The sequence below is a fragment of the Lonchura striata genome, chromosome 35 (genome assembly GCF_050655825.1).
Source record: "Lonchura striata isolate lonStrDom1 chromosome 35, ASM5065582v1, whole genome shotgun sequence".
NCBI lineage: Eukaryota > Metazoa > Chordata > Aves > Passeriformes > Estrildidae > Lonchura > Lonchura striata.
In genome coordinates this window covers 3,818,812-3,838,831 of record NC_140737.1, presented here as the reverse complement: position 1 = coordinate 3,838,831, position 20,020 = coordinate 3,818,812, and the positions used below count along the sequence as shown (strand labels likewise).

Here is a 20,020-nt window from a genome sequence, read left to right as displayed (position 1 = left end):
TTAGAAGAAGGTGAAAAATGGTTTGTGGGTGGCTCTGCAAGGGTCATAGATGGGAAAAGGAAATCAGGATATTTCCTGATGGCAAAACCAGGGAGGTAGTGGAATCAGGACCCCTGAATCCCGGATGGTCAGCACAAGCTTGTGAGTTGTACGCAGTATTGAGGGCCCTGTGGAAATTAGAAGGGAAAAAAGGAACAATTTTTACAGATTCAAATTATGCATTTGGGGTGGTACACATATTTGGAAAGATTTGGGAAGAACAAGGGTTACTCAATACTCAGGGAAAGAGGCTAGTGCATGAAGAAATAATCAGGCAAATCTTAAAGGTTATAAGGGGGCCAGAGGCAATTGCCATAGTCCACGTGAAAGGGCACCAGACAGGAATGCAGTTCAGGACCCAAGGGAACAATTTACCAGACAAAGAGGACAAAAGCGTGCCTCTAATGAAGGTAAGTACCCCAGGAATCGAAGAAGGGGAGTTTCAGGAATATCCTCCCCACCCCTTCCTGAAGGAAATCGAGGGGTACAAGAAGATAGGAGACCAGATAGAAGGAGGTAAGTGGAAATTGCCAGATGGGAGGGAGCTGTTGTCTAAAGACTACAGCAGAAACATCCTGAGAAGATTACATCAACAAACACACTGGGGATTCCAGGCCCTGGCAGAGCAATTCCCTGGATTCTTCAGGTGCAAGAGGATTTATGAACTGGTAAAACAAGAGGTGCAGGGGTGTATGATTTGTCAAAAGATTAATCAGGCAAAAACACGGCAGCTGGCACTGGGAAATCACCCAGTGGCATACAGACCTTTCAAAAGGATTCAGGTAGATTTTACTGATCTGCCTAAGGTGGGGAGATATAAATTTTTATTTGTAATAGTGGATAAACTAACCCACAGGGTAGAAGCCCTCCTGAGCTCTCAGGTGATGGCTCAGACAGTATCAAAATTTCTACTAGAAGAAATCATACCCTGATGTGGGTTAGTAAAATACATAGATGCGGACCAGGAGACACACTTCACCTCAAAAATTATTAGACAACAAGCCAACGCTCTGGGGATCCAGTGGGAATACCACACCCCATGGCATCCTCAGAGCTCTGAACAAGTTGAAAGGATAAATCAAACATTAAAGGTTCAATTAGCAAAATTGATTTTGGAAACAAAAATGTCCTGGTTAAAGTGCCTCCCCTTAGCCTTGCTAAATATCCAGACCATGCCTCACTCCGAGACTGGAGTGTCACCTTTCAAAATGCTGTATGGGATGCCATATGAACATGGTATGCCAGTGGGGCATCCGAGGATAGAAGATGCACAGACACAGCCGTATCTCACAGCCATAAGTAAGAATCTGCAGGAATTGCGGAAGCAGGGAATAATAACACAAGGTGCCCCTTTAGGTTTTTCCACACATAAAGTTCATCCTGGGGACAAAGTGCTCATAAAAACGTGGAGAGAAGCCCCACTGACACCTCACTGGGAAAGCCCTTTTCTCGTCCTCTTAACCACAGATACAGCAATACAAACAGCAGAAAAGGGGTGGACACACGCATCCCGAGTGAAGAAGGTCGAGCACCAGGAAGAGATGCCAGAGTGAAAAGTCACCTTTCCTCCTGGAGATTTGAAGATAACCTTGTGGTGGCCAAGTAAATGACTGACAGGGATCTGATAAGGTGCACTGAACCTCATTGTGAATGTTATCCATTTGTATATTTCAAATATGAGTATTGTAACAAGGTTTGGGTCACACACTGTAGAAGGGAATATTGGCCAAAGGGTTTATGTGGTAAGTGCCTAGAAGGGGAACTACCATATCTTAGAGCTGTGGGTCTCAGATTCAGTCAAAGAAAGAAACTGAGAGTTTCTAGCCAGGCAAAAAGCTGGGAAAGAGCTGGGAAAGAATGTAAATAATGCTTTATTTCTGTTGTTTTTCACATTGTTTATAGTTAAGTTCTATCACTGTGCATCAAGCACTTTGCACCAATGCTCTGGGTTGTTTTCACTTCAGAACAAATAGATTTGATCCTTGCGAAGCTCTGTATAAAAGAGCTGTGTATTTTGAATAAATGGGAGTTTTACTCTCAGCAGCCTTCTAAGTCAAGTCTATTCATTCCCATCCTGCCTCGACAGCAACAAGAGCTTGCCACAAGCCTAGGAATAATCGAAGCGGACTCTGAGATCTGCTTTCATTTGTTTCAAAACAGGCTAAGGGGAAAATTGAGATCAAAAGCTCAAATCATTACTGTTGAGTGCCGGAGGTTAAATAAAGTACCCTGCAGTGCAGATACAGTTAAACTACCGAGGTGGAGCATCTTTAAACGGAGGTATGCAGCTCAGTCCAGGTATGACACCACAGAATCGTGGGGATCCTGATCAATCTGAGTCCAGCAATGTGCCTCAAGACCAGCACACGTTGCACTAACTGGCCCAGCACAGAGGTGTGAGGCCCCGGTGAAGGTGCGGGCTCTGCATACAGACTGTCCGGAGAGCACACGGGGAATCGGAGGCTCCGACAGCCCCAGCCCCAAGGAACCGCGGCAAGGGTAAGATAAGCGGGCACTGTCCCATAAACGGCACCCAGCAGGGGATACGCAAGCTAAAAGAAAGAATAAGGTGTTACTCACAAAGGGCGACCCCCAAGGACGGGCAGTCAGAGCACAAGGAACATAAAAGAAATGTTGAACAGATATCTGTCCCAATCTGTGATAAATGTAACTGCACAGTATGGACTGGGGGAAGGATGGAGTCAGTGTTTGTAGCATACTTTCAGGCTAACCCACTGTGTTATGACAATAACCACTTGGGAATGTGTGTTATGGGTGGACAGACATACTGGGTCGGGAAGAACTTAAAATATGAGACCAAGATGTCCCTCAAAAACGAGCCAAAAATGGACCTTTTAGAGGATTAGGATGACCACGTTTGTTTGCAATATGACACGATGTTCTGCTTTTCAAGAACAAAGAGGGAGTGGACCCGGAGAGCAAAATTAAACAGGTATCACAGGAACTAAAAAGACAAGAGGCAGAGATGAGAAAAAGGATGGAGCAAGAAAGGCTGGGAACCCTAAGCGAGCAATATGATCAGCTCAAAAAACAATATACCAGTTGGAGTTTCCCTGCCTCCGATCAAAACCTGTTTGTGGATCTGATGCAAGAAACTGCAACAGAATTGGGGCTGTCCAATTGCTGGATCTGCAGAGGGCTCAAGTCTGCAGAGAAGTGGCCTTGAAAAGGTGAGAGCTTAGCTCTAGATCAACTCCTGAAATGGGATAATGCTATAATTGGGACATTTTGCATTAGCAGGGAGGGAAAGGAGCACACTGAAATGGTGGGATACACTTCATGTCTGTCCACTCCAACAGTAAATTCCCTTAACAAAAGCCAGTACCTAGTAGGTACCTAGTAGGGTACTGGAGCTGGGAAAAAGGCACTAAATGTGAATGGAGAGAAAAAAATCGAACACTGCTGGAACAAAGGCTCTGGAGCTAACCCTTACCAATCCTTAGAGAATTGAGAGGATTCTGGAGTAAACCCAAAAACACAAAAGTCAGGTGGAAAGCCCTGAATGGTTTATATTGGATTTGTGGGAAGAAAGCATACAGCGAACTACCTCAGTGGTGGAGAGGATCATGCACTATTCAATTGATCAGACACGTTTTCTTTACCCTACCTCAATCAGAACACAGCTCACTAGGGGCCCCCTTATACGAAACTTTGAGCAGAAGAAGAAGGGATTTGAAAAAGAAATTCCCTATCTTTGGCGGGGGTCAGACCTGGGGCGAGAAGTGGCCAGCAGAAAGAATAATAGAGAATTATGGTCCTGCAACATGGGCCCAGGATGAAAGCTGGGGGTATAGGACCCCAATTTATCTGTTAAACCGACTAATAAGACTTTGGGCAGTGGTAGACATGGTCTCTAACCACACCTCAAATGCCCTTGAGCTGTTGTCTAAACAACACTCCCAAATGAGGGCCTTGGTGTATCAAAACAGAATAGCCCTGGACTATTTACTAGCAGAGGGAGTAGGGGTCTGTGGAAAGTTTAATGAATCATAATGCTCTATAGAGATTGATGACTATGGAGAAACCATCAGAGGCCTGTGACAGAAATTAAAAGGGTAGCACATGTCCCAGTACAAAAATGGAACTCTGTACTCCAAGCATCCTGGTGGGATCATCTGTTTGATGGAGCATGGTGGAAAAAGGTAATATTTTTTTATATTGTGTTCAATAGCTGGGATCATATTCCTACCCTGCCTGATACCATGCTTTATCAGGTCGATACACTCAGTAGTGCAGGGTATGCAGGTGGCTGCCATGCCCACAGACCCAGAATGTGCTATGGGAAAAACAAATCAGGTATCAAAAATAATGAAATTGGGGGAGGAAAATCTACACGGTAGGGCAGCAGATGCTTTGGCCAGATTCAAAGAGCAGATACAGGGAGAAGGGGATGTCTACAAATTGTACCAGGGAATTCCAAGACAAGAGTGGGATAATAAGCCTTCAGGGAACTAAGAGGATTATTTCCTTCTTATAAAGAACTAGGAAATGGGATAGTAGTATAGGGAAAAGTCACACATAATTATGTAGAAAGTTTAGAAATCAGGAATTACTATGTTTATGTAGAAGGGGAGGGATTGTTTTGTGTATATGGGATAATTCATGCAGATAAAAATTGCCATATATATTTTATGTATGTATTGGTAAGAAATACCCTTATAAAAAGATTTTTAAGCACACAAGTCAGTGTCGGGGATTGCATCACAGTGTTGAAACCACCTGGACAAGAGGAAGGAGATCTTCATTTACAAATGAATGAATGTGGCCAGCCCAAAGATGGGTGTTCCCCAAGGTGATCCACCAGGATGATGAATACCTGATAAATATCTAAGACTGAGATAGCTGGAGCCATCTGTGAGATACATCTCAATACTGGATTCCTGGATTCTGGGAACACATCGTGGATGTTTATCACTCCCCGGACATGGTTTTGTTCCCTGGATGTTTATCACTCCCCGGCCATGGTTTTGTTCAGCTCCTTGCAGAGAAAGAACTCCACAGGAATATGTGCAGACCTGAAAGGAAGAAAAGGGACTCTGCCTCGGGCAGGAAAAATCGTATAAAAACCTCTCGGCAGGACAGTCGGTGTGAAACAGAGGGGACCCTCTGCTGTAGCGATCAGACCTGTGTCTCACCCAGCACCGGTACCCAGGCTCTGCACTGACCCTTTTTGACTGGATTGTGGCTCTTCTTTTTTTTTTCTCTAAATTTATACTTTGATCATTTAATAAATTTTCGTTAATTAATAAATTGGAGCATTCATTTATCACAAAGGTGATCCTTTAACTCATTAACAGTTAATAGTGTGTTTAAAAATATGCTTTAAAAAGAAAAAATAAAAGCAGCATATTCTGGGGTGGCCACATATGAGTCATCCAATGGCTGACCTGGAAAAGAATTTTCCCTCCAGCAGCCTGGAGAGGAGCTTAAGAAATGCAAATTAACAGTGCTGGGGTAAAGCATGGACAATGTGTTTGGGTTTCTTGCCTGGGGCTGGAATTGGGCTGATTCCCTCTGCCCCCTCATCCCAAACTCCACCATCTCCCACAGATGGAATTTGCACAGCTGAAGGCAGAGCCCGTGGTGAGGATCTCTGACTCTGCAACAGAAATGGCTGAAGCTGCAAAGGGAAACAGCAAATGGAGAATGTTGGGAAAACTTCACCAAAATAAGGGAGGGATCATCCCTCTGCCCACTCCAACATCTGCTGTCACTGTCTATGTTTTATAGGGTGGATTCGAGCATTGGGGTTTTTGCTACCACAAGTTCAGAAAAATCAGTTAGAATACAAGTATTTGATGTTTACATTAGAGAAAATCAGTCAATTGATGCAGCCCTGGCTCCCGAGGGAGTGCCAAAAATCGAAAAACCAAAACGGCTACCAGAACAAATTCTACAACACCACAGACCAGCCCCTGGGAACCCTATGAAACTCATATCAGGAGCCACAGAACCCATTTATCATTTCAATGGCATCATTAAATTACAAGCTGTCCTCCAAATAAGAACCAACCAGACAACTCCAGCTCCTGACCTTCCTGCTGACCAAGCCACTGAAATGAGGAACACAACATTTCACCAGGGGATGGGATCAGATTATCTGTTAGCAGAAAAAGGAGGAGTTTATGGAAAATTAAATGACTCAAACTGCTGTTGGCAAAGAGATGACCAAGGAAAACTGGTGAAAAAGATGAGAAAGGAAATAAGAAAGCAGCTCATGTTCTGACCCAAATGTGGAAAGGATGGGTATGGGACGCGGTTTTGTGGTGCACTGGCAGACCAGGGGTCAAACGAATGCTGCTTCTCCTCTTCTGTGCTGCAGCAACTCTCATCTTTTTACCATGCTCCACACCTTGGCAGTGCAGCTCATCCAGCAGCTGAGCCAGGGCATGCAGGTGGCAGCCAGGCCTCCTGATCCACAAAGGGCTACAAAAGGACAGGGAATGAGGGCACCGAGAATAATCCCAAAAACAAAGAGGACCCGGGAAGAACAAAACAGAGTCAAGGAGTGAATCTGCCTGGAGATAGGGCCAGGCACTTGTAGAAAAGGGGAGAAACCATCAGGTCCATTAAGTGTTACAAATTGACCCAGAGAGCTGCTCAAAGTCCCGCTACATTCCCGAACTTCGAGGAGAAGAACAAAGACTTAACAGAGCCATGAATATCGGCTGTTCTACAAAAGGAGGGTGCACATTAACGAGGACAGGCTCCAGGCGCATCGGGAAGTCGGAACCTTCCAAGGAACTCAGCCGGTGGGCAAAGGCAGAGGGAGATGCGGCCGGGAAAATGAGGATAAAAAGGAGGCTGCGGACTACAGCCACGGCAGAGAGCGCACGGCAAATGCCCCACGGCCTCTGCCCCTGCTCGGCAATAAAGTCACTTTGACAGGACTCCTCGCTCTCCTCCGGGCACACAAACCTCCGGCGACGGGAATTTCCCCGCCCGCTCCCGGCCGCGGGGCAGCCCCTCTGTCCTGCCCACAGCAGCCGGGCCGAGCCAGCGCTGCTCCGGCAGCGGCTCCTGCCCGGCCCCGGCGGGAAGGAGACCGCGGGCAGCCGCTCCCGCAGCGCCCTCAGCCCGGGGCCGGCACGGGCCGGACACGGCACCGGCGAGCCGCCGGAGCCCCCTGCCGCCCCCTCCGCCCGCAGCCAGCCCCGAGCCCCCGCAGAGCCCAGCGCGGCTCCCACCTGCGCCGGGGCCGCCTCCGAGCTCCGCCGCCGCCGCCTCACCGCGCTCCGGCCGCTGCCGCCGCTGCCGGGCCCGCACAGCCGCTCGGCCAATGGCGGCGCTGCGCGGCCACGGCCGCCCTCAGCCCGCCGCCGGGGCCGCGCCGCGCCCCGCTCCCACCAATCAGCGCGCCGCGACCGCGACTGACGGCACCGGCGGCCAATGGCAGCGAGCTCGGGGCGGGCTCTGCGCACGGCCCCGCCTCGCCCCGCGCTCTCGGCGCCCCCGGGCTGCGTGAGGGGAAAGCCGGAGATGAGGAACAGCCCCGGCACGGGCCCGGGCCGAGCCGGGATTGAGCTGCCCACACAAACAAACTTCTCCGCGCCTCCCGCCACGGCTTTCCCGGCCCTGCGCCTCCCGTGCCTCCGCCTCTGCGGGAAGCCCAGGAGCCTCACTTCTCCTGCCCCTCGTTAGCGCGTCAGTGCTTCGCTTTGATTTCCCCCGAAAAGGGAAACCTGCCCCAAGCCCTGTGGGTGGGTGGGGCAGGGGAGAGATTTCTGGCGGAAAACTCCAAAGACTCGGAGCAGGAGAAGGAGAAGTCAGTGCAGAGCCTTAAATGCAGCTTTCCCCACGCCTCCCTGCTCCCAGCTGCACCTCCTCCCCCGGCAGGGCAGGAGACAGGGAATGGGGCCATGCTCAGCTCATCCCCCGGGGCTTCTCCCTCTGCTCAGGGACAGGAGTCGTTCCCTGCTGCACCCTGCGCTCTCTCCCGGCCGAGACTTCTCCAGGAACTTCTCGGAGCGGAGTCCATCCCCTGGGCACAGCCCCCTCCGAGTGCTGCAGCGTGGGTCACTGTGCCACGGGCTCAGTCCTGCCAGGACAGGCTGCTCCAGCGGGGCCCCTCTGCCCGCGGGCTCACAGCCTCCTCTCAGGCATCGCCGAGCTCCAGCCCGGCTCCTCCAGGGGCTGCAGGGGATCTCTGCATCCCCATGGACCTGCAGGGGATCTCTGCATCCCCATGGACCTGCAGGGGATCTCTGCATCCCCATGGACCTGCAGGGGGATCTCTGCCTCCCCATGGACCTGCAGGGGATCTCTGCACCCCCACGGACCTGCAGGGGGATCTCTGCATCCCCATTGTAATATATGTTGTGGAATAATTCGTGCTTATGAAAAATATACATCAAGTCAGTTGTGCCTCTAGAAAAAGAATCTTCAAGTTTTAAATGACCAGTGGCTGCAGCCGGGGCTGGAGACACCACAGTTGGCAGAGAAAGAAAGACCTAATTTACAAATGAAAAAAGGTAGCTTGGTGCAGAGATGGGCCCTTTCCGGGGAAAATCCAGCAGAGTCCCAACGTTTAACCCCTGGTCTGCTGGGGAGCCACGAAAGTGTGTCCCATTCCCATCCTTTACATGCTTGGACCAATACATAAACTGCTTTCCTATTTCCTTTTTTATCTTTTTCAACACTTTCCCCTTGTCATCTCTTTGCCAACATCAGTTTGAGTAATTTAGTTTTCCACAAACTCCTCCTTTTTCTGCTAACAGATAATCTGATCCCATCTCCTGGTGAAATGTGTTCCTCATTTCAGTGGCTTGGTCGGCAGGAAGGTCAGGAGCTGGAGCTGTCTGGTTGGTTCTTATTCCGAGGACAGCTTGTAATCTAATGATGCCTTAGAAATGATAAATGGTTTCTCTGTCTCCTGATAGGAATTTGTGAAAAATGCTGATCATTTGGTTTTTAGAATTTTAAAAGTTTACTAATAATAAAATGGTGAAAAAAATAGGAATAGAATTAGACTGATAAAAATTTAGAGTTAGGACAATTACAAGACAATAAAAAGGAAAGAATATCTGAGGTCCAGATGCTCTCAGGCACTTAAGCCAAGAGGAATGTACCTTGTGAATGAAGAAATCACCCCTAAAACAATACACTGTTTCATATTCATATATCCTTTATGGTTATACATACATTCTATTTGAAACAAAAAACTCTGTCTCTTGTATGTCAACTGCTTTCTTTAATTCCCACGGGGTCTTCAAGTCTGAGCCAGGCATGAAGAAATCAGCTTCTTCTAATAAGAAAACCATAAATTGCTCTTCTCTGGAGGATTTGCATGTTCCTTGAAACGAGTATCTCATTCCTTAAACCCCTCCCCCAACACACACATACATAGTTTCTTTTTTACTACTAAAGCTTCATTTTACCTACAAAGCTACATTTACCATACTGTTATATGCAGCAGATATAATTGGCTCCATTTCTAATATGATATATGTGATATTGAATATTTGTTAGATTTGTTAGAACACTCTAACACTCTACACGTTTGTATTAGGATTCCCCCCCTCCCTCGCAGGTGAGACCGGGTGTATATTGGAAACTGATTTACAAGTAAGAAGGTGCGGCTCCCCAGGAGATGGGCCATGGCTGGGGAGATACAGGAACCCCCGGTGCTGATCCTTGCCTGAAGGACCCGAGATGGATATCATGGAAATCCTTGGGCAGACACAGGTGAATGCAGCGTTCCCTCCCGTAAATTTCATCAAGGGATTCAACAAACTCCAGACACTGTTCTCCCTCATCACCAAAGCAGAAAATCTTATTAACATGTGGACTCTTAATGGAAGAAAAGACTGACTGCTGAAATCTTGGCCTCAGGCAGAATTTTCCCTATAAAAACTGCTTGTGCCAGGATGGAGGTGTGTGGGCTTAGAGGAAAACCTCTGCTGAGGCTGACCTCTTTGTTGAACACCCAGGGCCGACCCCGGGCTCGGCTCTGTTCTTTCCTTGTGGCTGGCCTAGATAGAATTTGATTGCAAAATAAATATTTTATTTTTTCATATTAATTTGGCTGGACAAATTTTCATTTATAACAGTTGTAACACATAAAAGGAAGAATCCCCATTTCTTCCACCATCCCATCCTCAATACATTACCCCACCAGTTAGTTTTTAACACTGTTTTCCCATTTTTGGATTGGTGTCTGGGTTGTTTTTTTCTAGGATGACCTCCCCATTGTCATCTATTTTCAACAGTCTGATATATTAAACTTTCCATAAACACCCCGTTCATTAGCCAATAAACAGTCTAAAGCCAACCTATTCTAGTACACTGCAGTTTTTCCCCTTTTTGCCTGCAGGTACTCAATTTGGGTGGGTCTGTGGCTGTTGACATGGGTGTGTGTACCAAAAAGGAACTTTGGTTTCTTTCCATGTAACACTTTCTGTAACATTTGTGACACGATCTTGCTTGTATCTCAGAAGGGAAAAGACAACAAATGGGAGACAGAAACAGGAATGACAGAGGTCTGGCTTGGCTTATACCCCCACCTCCCCTGCCTGTGGGGTTGCTGCCCACAGCAGGTACGTGTGATCTTCTCACTGGTGAGTACAGTGCTCAATCCAGGCTTGCCCTCTGTTTCCCTTGTCACTCCTTTTTGCTGATTTTTCTATGCAAGTCCTTTTCAACACTCCTTTGGTGTGTTTTGGTGTTGTCCATTTTAGATGTGATAGTCCATTCCTCACGTTTCTTCACAAGTCCTCTGCCTCTGTTTCCCACTTTCTCTAACAACCTGAATACCACCTTCTTTCAACTACTCAAAAAGTCCTTTCTCTCAATATACTATTCAACACAATCCACCTGCCTCCAAGGAGATAAAGTAAAGCTCAGAATAAACAATCTACATTATATATACTTCCATTCATCTACATTTACTCACTTTTATTTTTCACTCACTTTCACATACAAGGTACCTTTTACTTTCAAACAGTCTACATTACATATCTACACCCTGAGTGCTCATGGAATGTTAATCCATCAACCCAGCAGGTTTAATCCTGGATGTCTCTCAACCCAGCAGAATTTTAGGTGTTACTGTTTTCCAACCCCAGATCCCCTTGGACATTTTTAACCTTCAGTCCAGCTGTGTTGTCCAACCCAAAATCCCCTTGGGCATAACCTCAACACGCAACCCTGAGTGCTCTTGGAATGCAAATCCCCCAAATCCTCCTCTGGAAGGAGCCCCCAGAAAACAAACCCCCACGGCTCCTCCCCACCCACCTGATTCGGGAAGAACTTTCTCTGAGAGAAGTGGAAAACAACCGGTTTATTTAACTAACAAAACAATCCCCAGCACTAAAAAAATGAACAACACCAGATGACAACAAAACTCTTTCACCACTCTGAAGAGATGACAAATCCAGGAAGTCTCTCCTGGGGGTGGTCGCCTGGGTCTGGGCGCTGGGGATTGCTCTGGGCACTGGGGATGGCTGCTGCAGATCACAGAGCGCAGGCTCCCGGTGCTCCTCGGGGTTCCCAGGTCCCAGTCCAGAGCAGGTTGGATGGTATTCAGAAGAAGGAAAGGGAAAGAAACAGTCCAGGGAAAAAATTGGACTGCCTAGTTAAACTAACTAACAGGAAAAAGCAAAGGCAAGAGCGGAAGCAAAAGCAAGCAAACAAAGCCAGCAAAAGCAAGCCAAGCCAGCCCACACAAGCCTCTTGTGGAGAACAGACCATGGGGGGAGGTGAGCCAGCTGATAACAAGACAAAACAAACCTTCACTTTCAGAGTCAGTTCTGAGAGCACAGAACAGAATATCAAACATGAACAGAACCCACGATTGGGGATACAAACACCAGAACCTCACCCTGGGACACCTGGGTTTCCACATCAGCAGGAGACAGTTCCTTCCAGTCGAAGGGTCAGCGGCAGGGTCCTCATCACACCCGTTCCTTAAATGTTATCTGGCCATGCAGACGGTTTTAGCTACTTCCACAAGTACTTTAAATCAACATTGGCTGTTTCACAAATACCTCTGAGTTATTACTGTCAGTTAGTTACAAAAATAAAAGCATTAGTTATTATTTCACAACTACAGCTACTTCTGCAAAAGTTAACATTCTAATGCACAAACCATGGCATCCAGTTCAATATTTTGCAAAAGCCAAAAGTAGTATGTATGTTTTTCACACTGTGCACAAACTAAACTATCATCCAAGAATGATGTTCTGAGGATATGAGCTACACAGGGGCCAGGGCATTGGCCACAAAAAGCTGACAAATTATATTACAGCAAAAGCAGTTAAAAGTGATTACAAACTATACTGCATCAAAATCGTTGTGACTAAGAATAAGTTGCAGAAGTCAAGACATAAGAGCAAAAGCCACCAACGACATAGTTCTCTATAACAAACCCAGGGCAGGTGTTTCCCTTGCAGGGAGCACTGGGGCCTTCCCCGGGCCCCTTCTGCCCTCTGGCAGAGCCGGTGGCATTTTCCAGCACACGCAGTTTGTAACCAAGAGTCGGGTGCAGCCCAGAAGGCTCCGAGCGCCTCCTCCCAGGCTGACTCTGCAGATCCGAGGCTGCTCTGGGCTCTGCCAGGGCTCTGCTGGGGCTCAGCTCTGGGCCAGGCTGGGCCCGCTCTCCCCTCACATTGCTGCGGGCAGCCGAGTCACGGAGGGAGGAGGAAGGGACACCTCAAGGGAGTTGAGGCTTAAGAGAGTTTTTATTCAAAAAACTGCCATACCAAACAGGCTGTCATAAGAGCCGTAACAAACAGGCTGTCCTAACTACCATAACCAACTAGCACTGCTAACTACCATCACTAACTAGTTTTCCTCACTAACTACTGTAACTAAAAGCTGTCCTCCAGTGCTTCATCTCCTCTGCTGCTGCCTCAGTTGCTTTGCTGCGGTGATCAGAGGGGTCAGGCTGGAGAGAGGCTTGGCTGATGATAAAAATGGGTGCTGCCCAAAGGATAAAAAAGAAAGAAATGAACTGTTACTTTCCAGAGCAACTTTCTCACAGACTCTGTTGCAACAGGACAAAGGGAAATGGTCTGAAACTCAGGAGAGGGAAGCAGGCTCAGGTTAGATCGAAGGCAGAATATTTTTGCCAGGAGTGGGGAAACACTGACAGAAGGTGCCCAGAGATGTGGGAGGTGCCTCCTCCCTGGGAACATCCAAGCTCAGGCCAGGCAGGGCTCTGAGCACCTGAGCTGCCTGAAGATGGCCCTGCTCCTCGTGGGGCACCAGGGGCAGATGCCCTTGAAAGGACCCTGCCAAGCCAAACCCGGCGAGGATTCTGCTTGCTTTGCGTGTGGAATGCAGCGAGGCTGGAGACTATCGGAGGGGCCCCAGCAGAAAACCCCTCCCTGGCGCTGCTGCTTCCCCTCAGCTGCTCGGCATTCACCTGCAGCAGCTCCTGGGCAGACCAGCGCTGCTCCTCGTCCGGCTCCAGGCTGCACTCGAGGAAGTCCCGCAGCAGAGCCGACAGGCGCCGGGGCTCCTGCAGCTGCGGGGTCCCGTTGTGCCGGATCAGAGCGCGAGCCTGCAGGAAAAGCAAACTCAGCACTCTGCCAGCTTCCTTCCCACCCACAGGTGCTCACAGCGACCCCGGGTTATCAGGACCACCTCCAGGGGCACTTTCCTCCCTGGCAGAGATGCTGCTCACAGCTCATTGTCCTGTGCCAACCAAAAAACCCAAACCCTGGTGCTGCCACAGCCATTGGAAAGAGCTGATGCACTTGCTTCACATTTTCAGGTCATCCTCACAGCCAGAAGAGCTGCAACAGCATAAATCCCAAAGCAAATTGTTGCTGGAGACTGCGGAATATTTGTCTGTGTTGAGGCTCAAGTCCTCTGGGAATTCCCTTCCCCAGGTGCAGAAACCTCCAGCTGCTGCTCCCAGTGCAGGGTCACCCTGTGCTCACAGGGCTCTGCAGCTCCTGGAGAATTTGCCTCTTACCATGGCCCTCGTTTCCTTGAAGTAAGGAGGTTCTCCTTCCACCATCTCGATGGTCACAATGCCAAAGGACCAGATGTCCACCTTGGGGCCATAAGGAGAACTGGTCACAACTTCTGGGGCCATCCAGTGAGCAGTGCCCACCATGGAGCTGCGCCAGTCCTGCTCAGAGCTGAGCTGAGCACAGAGGCCAAAATCAGCTGAGGACAGAAACAAACACTGTCAACGGCAGCTGGAATGAGCAAACCAAGCACCAAGACTCCCCACTCTCAGTCTGAGAATGCAGTAGTGAAGTCAGCTGGAAAAGTGCTCAGGGCTGTAGCCAAGGGAAGGTGGAACTGGACCCTTAAAGAAACCCTCAGCTTTTGTGCAGTGGCTTTTACTGATTCCCTTAAGCTTTAGATTCCAACTCCTGCCCCTCTGGGGGGGCCATACACAGAGCAAAGCCACCCCTGGCACCCTGCTGCTCTCCAGAGCTCTCTGCAGGGGCAGCCGCTCTCAGCTGGCAGCAGGGGCCGGGCAGTGCCCCCAGCAGCCCTTGTGGGGCTCTGGCCGGCACTGGGAAGCAGCCCCACAGCCGCACCCGGGAGCGCCGTGCCTGGCCAGGAACACCCACCCAGCTTGACAGAGCCGGCCATGCCCAGGAGGATGTTGGAGCTCTTCAGATCTCTGTGGATCACCCGGTTTGCATGGAGGAAATCCAGGCCCTGCAGGCACTGAGAGAGAACAAGAAACACCAGGACAAAAACCAATGGCCAGAATCTATCACACAAGAAAGGACAGGTCGGAATTCTGCCAGCAGCAGCTTTGCTGTGACAGGCCAGGAGTGCAGAGCACACAGGCTCCAGGCAAACGGTTCAGGGCAAAGCTGAGAACAGCACATCAAATCCAGAACAGACAGAGAGTGCCACAACAGCAGGAAACAGAGCAAGAACAGAGCAGAAGTGCAGCGATGCTGGCAGGCCGTTCACTGCAGAGGCTCTTTCTTCTCCAGCTCATAAAAACAACAGAGAAACAGAGCCCTGAGCATGGAGCCACTCCTGTTCTCACGCCTCTGTGGAAGGACCATCGTGTCCAAGCCATGGCAGCCACAGGTAGGATCCCTCACCTCCCGACTGACAGCTGCCATCTCTCCTTCAGCCATGCGTGTCTGTCTGACAACGTCCTGCAAAGTTCCTCCATCCATGTATTCCATCACCAGCCAGAGATCTCCGTCAACAAGGAAGCTGGAAAAGAAAAGCAGTGACATGGAGACGAATGTGCAGTGCTCAATTCCCCCATGGAAAAGTCTGGAGTGCAGTTTTGTTTCCAGGTCACTTGTCCATGAGGACAGAATCCGATGGAGAGACATTCCTGCCAGGCTGCAGAGCCCTTGGAATCTGCACAGTCTAAAGGAAGAGACACCTGTGAGAAAGGAGAGGCCTTAGATGGCAAGCAGGTGAAAAATGCAGTTTAGCAACAGCCCAGATCAGTGTGGAACCACAACACTGGCCCCAGCTGGTTCAGCTTCTGAGCTCATCAGTTCCACCATTCCCTGCAGAACAAGGCAACACAACTCCCAGCGTTATCCAGGGGTGGAGGCCGTGCAGCACTTGGGACAAAAGCAATCAGAAAACCTTTCAGAAAGTCCCTTCAGAAACAGGCAATGCCAGTGAAAAATGGGCAAATGAGGCATTTCTGGAAACAAGGCCCTGGTTTTCCTGATATCTGCAGCAATGGAAAAGGGCTGGGAAGAAGAAGCCAAGGGAAATAATTTCTGCTGTGGTTTATCAGCACTTGCTGTAAGACACAGAAAACGGGGTCAACTTGAAGGAAAAAACAAACCAAAGTAACCAAAGCACACGGAGGGAGCGAACTGCCAGGCTGTTGTTTTGGGAAGATACGGCTGGGTCAGGCATTTTCAAAACAGGCTACAGACTACGGGTGCCAGGAAAGGTAAAGGCAGGGCCCGTGCACGGGGTGAGGCCTGGAGCACTCACCTGTCCAAAGAGTTGACAATGTTGGGGTTCTTCGTGTCCTTCAGGAGCAGGAGCTCATTCACAGCGCGTTCCCCGTTCTGCCCTCTGAGACTCATTTTCTTTATGGCCACCTGAGGGGACATTGCAGACCTTTAACTGGAGGAGTCTGTGGCAGGAGGCCACAGCAAACACGGGGCGAGGCTTTTTGGAGCGACGGAGCCGGGCTGTGCCAAACTGCCCTGGGATGGGCACCAGAGCTCAGCAAGGGCCACTCCCACAGCCCATTGCTCTGCTCGCTGGGGCTGCTTACAGGACACATGGCCAGAGACATTTGGCCTTGCAAGCTCTGCAGAAATGGCCCCTCAGCTGTCAGCCTCCAAGCTCTAACCACATTCTCTGCACCTACAGTCTTCTCATATGGCCTCAACACTCTCATTATTATTCAAACACATTTTGCAAGCAGGAGGTAATTCTGGTTCTGTGAAAACAGTGCAAAACAGCCAGTAACCCTTTAGCAATTCTATGGGATTTGGTCATGATTTCAGATGCAGCTACTCTGTTTGGGATTGCACAACAAAGCAAACACACACATCCATTGCTCAGGTGATCCCTGTCACAGGCTGTCACTGACCCCAGACCCAAAAACAACTGCAGGGTTTAGGAGAGAGCTTTGCTCTGGACATCCATCTTCTCATTTCTCTCCCTCTCTCTCTGTGGACAGCTGAAGTGGAATTAAATCCCCAAATTGAGCCCAAGCAGGACCTCTCCCTAATTAGGCCTTGAGGTACCCTTTAAAGATGAAAGGCTGGATGGAAAAACTGCTAAATAGTGTTCCTGTCTGAGGCTGGGGTGAAGATAAATTGGGCCTCAGTCTCCAGCCCTGATCCATTCACACTTTTAAATATGAAGAGCAAGCCAGCGTGTCCTGCTCTGACAGACACCACTGCCCTCCTTGCATCCCTTTGGGCACTCCAGAAGGACCAAGTGTGTCCCAGCTGTGCTCTGCAGGCTGACACTGCTCTGCCTTCAGAGGAGCAGCCTGTGCAGGAAAGCTCTGCTGGCCCCCAGAGCTGCAGCCACAGCTCCCAGCAGAGGGGAGAGCCCTGGAGAGCTGCCAGACGTGCTGGGCGTGTTGGCACTGACCTCTCCTCCAGTGGCCCTGTCGAGTCCTTTGGAAACGGTTCCGAAAGCCCTGGAGACAAAACAGCAGAGAAGAAAGAAGCAGTGCTTGAGGCCCTGGGAGTGAAAGCCAGCCCAGACAGGAGATCTCTGCTGCCTGCAGCGCTCACAAACACCTGGGTGCATCGACCCTTGCAACAACAGCGCAGCAGCCACCAGCCCTCTGCCATGCCTGGTGTGCAAGAGAAAACTGAGACCCAACACGAAGGAATTGGGCTGGAGCCAATCCCAAATGTCCACGCTGAATTGCTTTAGTTCAAAACCTGAGGTGAGCAATGGGTGTCTAAAGAACTGGAAAAGAATGCATTTCATCCTTTTCCATTTCCTGCCTAAGACCTGCAGGATCCACAAGGGCCCTGCCATCAGGCAGGTGATGCATTTTCCCCCAGAGTGCATCAGCTCTGTGTCTGTTGCTGAATGTATGGGCTCTATGAGCTGTGCTAGAATAGAGCACTCATTAGTTCATCTCTGGTTCCTGTTTCCAAACCATTAGCTTGTTAATGCTGACCAGAGAACATTTTTTGAAGCAAAATATTTGAAAGAAATCTCCTTGAGAACTGTTTTCTGACAGTCTCCAGATGGTGAGTGGCTCTTTTAAGCAATCCAGTTCCAGACACAGAAGATCTCCCAGGTCCTGCTCCTTGCTGCAGGCAGGACACTGCCAGCCTCAGGGGCCTGTGACAGCTCCTTCTGACCACAGTTCTCAATTCTGATCAGGACTGAGAGACAGCAGGATGGCACCCCAGTGTCTGAAGGTGTTTGGAGCTCTCCTGACTTCTCCCTTGATCCTGCACCAGCACAGCCCCTGGGCTGCTTGTGCAGAAGTAGCTGCCGTGCACTTACCCTTGGCCAATCTGCTCCACTTCCAGGTATTTCTCGGCAGGCTCCTCCACGCTCACGATGTTCCCTGAAAGAAACCACGTGGAAGAGGCTCCCTCCCAGAGCCAGACCCCGCCAGAGCAGAGCCAGAATGCAGCCCCACTCCCTGGGGCCGTGAGCCCCTTGGTCTCAGCTGGGAAGGACAATAAATGCCCCTGTGACATTCAGCTGCAGAGCAACGCTGGCTGCAGCTGATGCCGAGACACACACACAGCCCCTGCTCTGAACACAGGAACAGAGCAGACGTACTCAGCTGCACCAGGCACCACTCCCCTCTCCCCTCTGGCTGCAGGGCTGTGCTGCTGTCAGAACCTTCAGCCCAGGATCCCACAGCGGAGGGAGGTTCCGTGTCCTCTTCCCAAGCACAGGGAGGTTCTCCATCCTCTTCCCAAGCACAGGGAGATTCTCCATCCTCTTCCCAAAATGCTGCAGGTTCGCCATCATCTTTCCAAGCCACGGGACATTCACTGTCCTCTTCCCATGCTGGGAGAAGTTCACCCTCCTCTTTCCAAGGCACAGGATGTCCTCTGTCCTCATCCCACACCATGGGGGCTTGGCCATCCTCGTCCCGCACCAGGGGACATCCACTGCCCTCGTCCCACGCCGGGAGATGTCCACTGTCCTTGTCCCACGCCGCGGGAGCCTCGCCGCTGTATTCCCACAGCGCGGGATGTTCGCCCTCGTCTCCCAGAGCAGCGGGAAGTTCACTGTCATCTCCCGGCACCGAGGGAAGTTCACCAGCGTCCCCCAGAACAGCGGGGAGCTCACTGCTGTCTTCCTCCTCTTTGGCCTCCTCTTTGGGAGCAGAGGGAGCCAGAGGAGGGGCTGGTGCTGCTTTTGTGCCCTGTGGACAGACGGCAGTGTGAGGGACAGGAAGTTCTATCTCAGTGATCACCTTATTTATCCTCAGCTGCACATCCAGCTGCACGAAGCAGAAATTGGGTTTGGAGTCCTTCAAACTAACAATGGGCTAAAGTCCGCATTGCCACTTATTGTTGGGAATTCCATATTCCACCGTGGCTAAAGCCAGCAAGCAATCCTCTGCCTGCAAAACCAGACCTGCAGCCCTTCAAAAGCTCTGCAGCAGAAAAGGAGAAATCTGCTGGGGATCCCTTTGCTGCTGCTGCTGCAAAGACTCTGACAGGAACTTTCCTTCAGCCTCCCAGGCTGGCACTCGGCTGCCACATGCCGAGCTCACAGCTTGCTGCACAATTCCAAACACCAAAGGTTCCTTTCCCACTCACCGGAGGAGGAGCTGCTCGGAATCCACACATGAGGTGCCCTGCAACGGGAGAGGGAACATGAACCAGATGCTGTCAGGGAAAAACTGCCTGTGGTGGGAAATGCCACGGAGCAAGGCAACCCCGAGAGAGCATTTTGCTTTCCCAGCGTCCCTCCAGGAGCCACAGTCCCTTCCCACAGCAAGAGAACAGCACAAAATGCTGGGCTGGGTCAGTTCTTGGCTGGGCAGGGAGTTCCCGGCTCTGCTGCCACAGACTCCCCGCTGGAGGGAACAGAACCCCCCAGGGCTCATTGCAAATGCTGTGCACGCCCCGCTGGCTGCAGACACCCCCTTTTTCAGCTGCAGCTGCTGGCAGGAGCTCTCCCAAAGCAATGGGGCCTTCATGGCCATTTGGTTACAAAGTCAGCTCGGGTCCAGAGGAAGAACAGAAAGCACACAGCAAGCCCAAAGCCACAGCACCGAGGGAAAACCTCGACTTATGTGCCAAGTGGGTTAAAAAATATCCCGAATAAGCCACAGAGTACAGCGTGCAAACTGCAGCAGCCACGTGCTGGATCATTCTGGCTGCGCTGCACACGTCTGCAGACTGCAGCCCTGCAAGCACACAAGGACACCCGTCAGGGCTGGGCTGGTGCTGAGAATGCCTCGGGCAGGAGGATCCTGCGGCAAGGAGCAGTGCCCAGAGCCACTGGGGACACTGAGGCCTCCGTGTCCCACAGCCACGGGAGCACCTTGGGGACGTGGCAGTGCTCCTGTGACATCACAGCAGCAGCTCACGCAGAAACC

At 50.3% G+C, this 20,020-nt stretch overlaps 2 protein-coding genes across 2 annotated transcripts in view; one reads left to right on the top strand and one right to left on the bottom strand.

The window, feature by feature from the left end:
• Window positions 1-20,020, top strand: part of LOC146764273 (uncharacterized) — a 189,633-nt gene that overhangs the window by 11,405 nt on the left and 158,208 nt on the right. The gene's annotated exons all lie outside the window — the stretch shown is intronic.
• Window positions 12,882-19,265, bottom strand: LOC146764278 (serine/threonine-protein kinase PAK 3-like). Its single transcript, XM_085564960.1, has 10 exons — window positions 19,236-19,265; window positions 18,490-18,784; window positions 17,956-18,019; window positions 17,077-17,125; window positions 15,955-16,064; window positions 15,084-15,201; window positions 14,592-14,691; window positions 13,979-14,175; window positions 13,424-13,561; window positions 12,882-12,978 (listed from the first exon to the last, which is right to left on the bottom strand). Exons 1-10 carry the CDS (start codon window positions 19,263-19,265, stop codon window positions 12,889-12,891), a joined length of 1,191 nt encoding a protein of 396 aa, XP_085421086.1. The 3' UTR covers window positions 12,882-12,888.